At 41.9% G+C, this 7459-nt stretch overlaps 1 protein-coding gene across 1 annotated transcript in view; it reads left to right on the forward strand.

The window, feature by feature from the left end:
* Positions 1–7459, forward strand: part of MYO3B (myosin IIIB) — a 429342-nt gene that overhangs the window by 27918 nt on the left and 393965 nt on the right. Inside the window, exon 5 of the mRNA XM_012812078.1 lies at positions 5113–5258. Coding sequence (XP_012667532.1) covers positions 5113–5258 — 146 coding nt within the window. The remainder of the gene's footprint in view (positions 1–5112; positions 5259–7459) is intronic.

Raw genomic sequence — 7459 nt, forward strand, 5'->3', positions numbered from 1 at the left:
CCCCCCCAGAAAGAAAAGTTTTTGGCAGCCAAGGTGGTAACAACCAACATGTAGGAGGCTGAAGCCTATTGCTTGGCAAAATAGCTATTAGCTGGGGCACTAAGGCTACCAGTGCATAGATAGTGCTAGTGATCCCCACATTAGGGTTTTTCCTCCTCCTAATACAAGCAGCAGTGTAATCTAAGGATACTAGAAAAGCCGTAAGTTCACACTGCAAGGTAGGAACCTGGACATGCTCCATTAACCAGCGCCCAAACCATTGCTCTGTCATAGAAGCTCATCTTCCTTAACGGGGCATTATCACAGCCACTGGCATATTTTCATAGACCTTAAGACCATCTGTAGAGTAAAGTATTGGCAGTCCCATACTTTGAGGCAAATCCCCTCAAAGTTCCATCCATCCTGTTCACACACTAGTTAATTTGCATAGGAAGGTTAGCAGTACCCACCAAGATCACTTATCTGGAAATCGTGAAGTCATAGAATCTTAGAGATAGAAGGGATGGTACGGGTCTTCATTCCTACCTTGCCATTTTATTGATCAAGAGAAGTCCTGGCAGCGTGATTTGTTTCCACCTGGTTAGTGGTAGCACTCAGTCCCAGTTTGAACTTGTTGTATTTCCTAGCAAACTGATTTCTCTTTCTGATTTTCCTATTTTTGTACGTGGCACCATAATTCTCTTGGCCACCTGGGATCAAAATGTCTGTCTTCGTTGATATAGCCCTCTCCCCAAACTTCCATTTTAAGTCACTCTCCAAGTCCTCCAAGTCCTCCCTTGAACTTTCTCTCACACCTACTCTGTCCTCCCCATCCCAGGGCCACCATCATCATTCACACACCTAGGACTGAAGTAAAGACTCTGAGTAAAGGAAAGCATACACTTGCCCAGGGCATGTCTACTCCTTGAGATGGTAAAGGCGAGGTGAAGGAGTGTGGGAGGATGAGGGGTTTGAGGTCCTGGGCCTGATGTTAAAAACCATCTCACCCCCTCTCTCTCCACCCTTTGGTATGACTTACAGAGCCTGGAAAGCCTGGTCTCAGGGCAGGCCCAGCTTGCCATTGCCACTCTCCTCCCACAGCCACTGATTTGGAGAGTTCTTTGAGAGGTCAGCCTTCTCCTGGGGACAAGGGAACCAAAGATCATTTGACCACCCAAATATCCTTAACTCAGCTTAATTTTACCCAGAGATAAGGGGAATGCTGAGCCAAGGAGAATGATGTTACTTTTTTCTTCTAAAGACCTGGTTACAGACTTTCATGTTATGTTGATATAGAATCCAGTCGTGTTGACATTTAGTTGGAGTGCATTCTCTTAAGAGTGCTTTAAATTCCATCACACATATTCCCTACATAAAGGGGCTGTTACCCCCCGTAAGGAAGAGTCCTGAAAGAGAGGCCCTCTGAGAAGATGGAGTTTAGGGGACAAAATCTAAAATAACCTGGTTAGTTTAGTCAAAATATAAGTGCAGCAACTGATAATTTTAATTGAATATAATCTCTATTATATATGTGCATATAGCACTATTATATGGCAATGGTTTTTTTTACTTATTTTTTCCCCGGCCTGGGTTCAAATTCTGGCCCTGACAATTGCTAGCTGTATGAACTGAGCTGAACTAAGCTGTTGAACTGAGCTATCCTCCATTTCCACATCCACAAAAGATGATAATAGCACCTCCTTCACAGAATTATTATAAAGATTAAATTCCGTGTATGTTTGACTTTCTCTTCCCAGGGCCCATTACTATGCCTAGTTCAATAATGGGTACTCAATAATTATTTGCGCATTATTTTATTAGCATAACTTTTAATAAATTTCCTTGAAGGCCGAACGTAAAGAATTTCTTTGTTACGTGATCAACTGACTTTCGGGAAGAACAGAATTTGGCCAAGAGATGCTTTTCTATTAATCATACTGAGCTGAAGATACCATCTGTTTGTAAAGAGAAATTGAAACCAGATAAAAGTTTTGAATATTTTATGACAACACTTGAGAAATGTTAGGATGTCTCCGTTTCCCACATTTGGATGTGTTCTTGGAATTGCCTTCTGTGTCCCAGGAGAAGATGTCTAGAAGTTGATTTGAATTTCTCCCTGGAAGTTGGAGTCTATGAGCACTGGATACCTTAGTAGATACTTTATATTTTCTTGCTTAGCCAGCAGTGGTCTCACTCTAATATCCTAAGCATTTGGAGCCCATATCCTCTATTGGACACGCTAGTACATGTTGTCTGAGGACATTTGTGGTTGCTGTGGTTTGTCACTTAATTATGACAGATTCAGTTTATATTTCAGTTGGCCACAGCTCCTACTGGGCAACCATAGAATCTAATTTCTTTTCCCTTCACAGGGCCCATCACAGTGTCACGAATAAGAAAGGTGAACTATTTGCTGACTGATAGGTCTAAAATTATGTTTGTACTACACTTTTGAAAATGTCATTTCTGAAAGGGAAGATGTCTAATAGCCTTCCCAAGGGATCTCTAAAATAGTGCAGGTTCTCACCTGATCGGGGTGAATAAAGTAAGGTCTTCAGGGCAATGAATGACCTCTGGTTCTGAAATTGGAATTATTTAAACTTCAGTTTGAATGCATGTTTGAATATGATGTGTTAAAACTATGTCCATATATTCTAGAATATCCTATTCTATGATAGGATAGGGCTCAGAAGATAGGGCTGGAGCCAGGCCCTGGATATAAGGAAATGTTGTCCAGTCCAGAAGCTAGAAGAGAAGGGTGGAGAGCAGTTATGGGAGCAAGAGCTCAAGGTCTGGGGCAAGGTGGCTGGTACATTTTGCCAGGCTTTGCAAGTCGATGAACTGGGTTTGAAAGAGAGCAGTTGTACTAGTTTTCTGTCACTGTCATCAAGAACACGAATTCAGTGGTTTAAAACATGTTTCTTATTACCATAGTCTGTTCTGTGCTTCTGTAACAGAATACGAGAGACTTGGTAATTTGTAAAGAGTAGAAATTTATTTGCTCACAGTCCTAGAGGCTGGGAAGTCTAAGATCAAGATGCTGGCATCAGGTGGGCACCTCCGTACCGTGTCCTCACATGACAGAAGGCAGATGAGAGCGAAACCCACTGCTGCAAGCCCTCTTCATACTGACTGGAAACCTCATTACTTAACCCTCCCCCCCAATGCCCTATTTCCCAACACTGTGGCATCAGGAGTTAGATTTCCAACACGTGAATTTTGGGGGACACACTCAGATCATAGCAGTTTTCTTGTGATTCTCTAGGTCAGAAGCCCAGTATGACGCTTGGCAGGATAAAAGCAACTTCTCCATTTGGACGTCTCCCAGCTAGCCAAACCTTCCCATGTCCTAAGTGGAGTTCTAGCTTGTCACCCCACACCTGTTTTTCCTACTGTCTGCCCCAATTCAATCCTGACAGTTGCTCAGGTCAAAAACTTGGAGTTATTCTCAACTCCTTTCTCTTATAAGCCCCATTCAGCGAATCCAGTTGGTTCTACCTTCGAAATTATATCCAGAATCTGATTATTGCTCACCATCTCGCTGTCTCTCAGCTGGATTCCTGCGGTAGTAGCATTTTTAACAGGCTTTGTTTCTTCTACTCACGTCCTATTTCAATCTATCCTCAGCACAGTACCCAGAGTGATCTTGCTAAAACATAAGCCAGGTCTGTCACTCCTCTGCTCACTGTAGTCACCTGTCCCATCTTATTCAGAGAAAAAGCTAAAGACATTATGATGACCTAGAAGGACAGTCCTGTCACTATGGTTTCCATGTGTTCACCGTCAGCACTGCTTGCCGACCTCATAGGTATTTGGATCAGCAGACATTGAGATTTCCCACCTGTCCATAGCCATAGGTCATCACGGCAGGGATTTCAGGTCAAACAGGGGCACCTGATTATTCCACATTCTTTGACCACCTCCCTTACTTCTCCCATCCCCATTATGATAAACATCAGGGTCTGAGTATAGGGACTTTTCCTGCCTGACTCAAAAAGTTGATAGAAACAGATTTCTCGATAGGGTTCTATGCTCCACAGTGCAATGACAAACCCAGGGTGATTTTCTGGTTCTGCAGCTCTTGTCCTGGTCAGGCCAAGAGTTGGAGTGGCAGCTGCTGCTACTGTGTTTCTTCCAAAATAAGACATTATCTTATATTTACTTTTTCTCAAGAAGACACACTAGGGCTTATTTTCAGGGGATATCTTATTTTTATTAAGTATGATACAACAATCTACATTTATTCAAATACAATTAACTCATCTTCTTCCGGAACCTGACAGGGAGAGGCAACCTTGTTGGTGGGACTGGCGCTTGTGATGCGTGAACTCCTTTCCCCTCACTGTTCGCACCTGTGCGATAGGATGCCTGTGACCATGGTTACCACATGTGCACCCACACAAGTGTGAATGGTTTGGAGAAAGGAGTTGTGGCAGATAAAAGGTATTCCAGTCTTCCTTACCACTCCTCACCAAAATGCATCACTAGGTCTTATTATTGGGGTAGGGCTTATATTTAACAAATGCATAGAAATCCTGCTAGGGCTTATTTTTTGGGTAGGTCTTATTTTGGGGGAAACACGGTATAATGCAAACCAGTTTTGAGGCTTGAGGAAGGGGCAAACGTTCTTGGAGAAAGGAAACGGGGTGAAGTGCTTCCTACTTTATGTTAACCATGTCAATCTTCAAACATCTTTGTAGAATGGGCGATACTCCTAGGGAGTTCATGCAGGAGACAAGCATCTTTGGGAACAATTGCTCCTTGTTGTTGAATTCAGGGTGACGAGTGAGGTGAAGGATGTGGACAAAGGCTTCCTTACCAGATGGCAGGGTGTGATGACAGTGTGTCACTTGCCCTTGTGCTTCCCCTCGCATTGTTCATGGTACTTGGAAGTTTAAATGCGTGCTTTTTTTTTTTTAACTGAACTGACATATTTTAATAGTTAATGAACATATCAGATGATAAATCAGATGATAAAATAAGGCCTAGAATCCATGCATCTCATTATTACTGGAATTTAATATCAGTGTGGCCAAGGGAACCGAGAAGGGGGCTAAGATCAGCTAGGAGCCTTTTTAGGACATCTGAGGTGGCAGTGAGGCTGATGTGTTGTGTTCTGCTTTTATCTAATAGGTCATTGCCTGTGAGCAGCAGTATGACTCTTCCTATGACGCTCGCTGTGACGTCTGGTCCTTGGGGATCACAGCTATTGAACTGGGAGATGGAGACCCTCCCCTCTTTGACATGCATCCTGTGAAAACACTCTTTAAGATTCCCAGGTAGGCCACAAGATGGCGCTCTTGACACGTCAGTTCTTTGTGAAGGCGGCTAGTTAGCGGGATGATAAATAGTAGTTCCTAAGTAATTTCTCTCCAAACCTGACAAAACCTGTTTATAAAATATATTTCCTTTGAAAAAAACAAGGGCGGGGGAGCTTAGAGAGGATGTTTCTGAAAGATAACATACCCCGAGGAATAATAGGACCATGTTGGAACAATTGCATATTTTCAGCATCCTGGTTTTTTTTTTTTTTTTGAGATATTCATTTTCGTGTGTGTGTGCTTTACATGATGTGATGACAAATGCAATTTTGGATTAAGTGATCTGTTTAAATACTGGTGTTAGTTTTTTTTTTTTAAGGCTAGTCAAGTGAAGCGGTGGGCTGGTGTTATTTTTTAATTATATACTTTCTCTAGTATTCAGGACAGTTTTGGGCTTTAAAAAAATACGTGTTTTATACTGCTCTATCCACTCAGACCAGAACTGGAACATAGAAAAATGTTATATCAATGATACGTTTTACTTTCCATCCCTTAATTTCTGTCTCAGTGGGAATTCTGCTGAAAGAAGTCTCTGTGGAAGGTATTTAAATGTAACTATATTTTATACTCATTTTATACTCTATGGATTCATTATGAGTTTCTACAAGAGGTTTGGTTGGCTGTCTTTCACTGAAATCAGGCTGATACTCGGGCAGCTCAAGGCTCTAGTTATGGAAGAAGAAGCTATCTGGGGACTCCTTCCTGGCCAGGGTGCAGATTGATAGATAATTTGTACCTTCCAAATGCCTCTTTCAAAGAAAGGCTCTGGTCAGGGCAGGCTCAGAGCCATTTAACTGCTTTAACAATACAAGTATTGACCTTTCCTTATCTGTGCAATCACACAGCTATCACAGCCTTTAAAAAATTTCTCCTGATTGCAATTTGCATTTCTGATTAGGTCTATTTATATGCAGATGAGGCTCTCTGGTGTTCATCATCATAGTGTTATCGTTTTATACCTAATCCAGATGTGATCAACCACTAGTCCCTCAGTGATTCTCACCCAAATCAGGGTTAGTCTTTCTGCCTTTTCCAAAATACAAAAATAGGTCACGGTAATTAGAGAAGCGGATGAAACTCTTGGCTTTTTAAATTAATAGTCTGGTAAGCATTCAAAAGGACCTAAGAATTCAGGAGCCAAAAGCAGCATTGTATGCAGTAATACATCAGAAAATGAGAAACAGTATCTGGAATGTGTCGATGTTTTGTGTGTGTGCTTTGATTTTTTTACAAATGGTTGACCCCTCACCATTTATTTATTGTGGCAACATAATTTCCGAGACATCAAGATTAAGATGTGGCTTCTGATTAGCAAGCTATATGTACGTTCGATAAGAGATCATCTACTTGGGTGTATTTTTTCTCTCTTTTTAGGGTGTATTTGTGTATAGAACAACTATTCAAAAATTTGTTAAGGTGAGGAGCATGTGTGTACGTGTGGGAGCCTGTGTGGTTAAATAGACCCTTCATGTCCAATGCCTCTACGTAGCTTGCCTCCGTGCCCAGCCAAGCCTCTGATCTCTAACCATCCCTACACTCTCAGTCCACTTACTCCTACCATCTTGGGAGAAGCACTGGTCGCCTGCCTCAGGACAGAATGGATCACCAGAACAGGAAAATGGCTAGAAATGGATCCTTGGCCCACCTTAGACTGAGGCCTTCTTCATCTCCTCTTAGGGTAACCTTCTGCCCTTTTACTGTTTCTTGGTTCCTGTGCAAGTGATGAATAAGACCGAAGCAGGAAATGTCAACAATAATTGGTTGCAGATTCCCAGCGCAGTTATATGTGCTCATGTGTGCTAACCCCTTACCATTGTCACAACCTTAACAACTGGCTTGACCTTCCTGGATAGGAATGACAGACGTTTTTAAAACATCTTAGCATATATTAAACTGCTTTTTTCTTCCTGAAACCAGAGGAAATGTGTTGGGTCCATGTTCACCAAGTTATTAAAAATTATCCTGTCAATTAGAATTACCGAGTCAGCCCCCTTCAAGTGTTGTGGGTTGACCAAGTGTGTGAGTGTGCATGTGTGAGTGTAGACACTGTCTTAATTTTCAGTGCTAAAAAAGTATCCTTTCCTCAGAAGAGCTCTTTGATGAAGACTGGAGGAATTAAGCACTGACATATTTTAAAAGGCATTTAAATTTTTTTTTTT

Source organism: Otolemur garnettii, unplaced genomic scaffold, assembly GCF_000181295.1.
Source record: "Otolemur garnettii isolate 467f Iridium unplaced genomic scaffold, OtoGar3 scaffold00187, whole genome shotgun sequence".
Classification (NCBI taxonomy): Eukaryota; Metazoa; Chordata; class Mammalia; order Primates; family Galagidae; genus Otolemur; species Otolemur garnettii.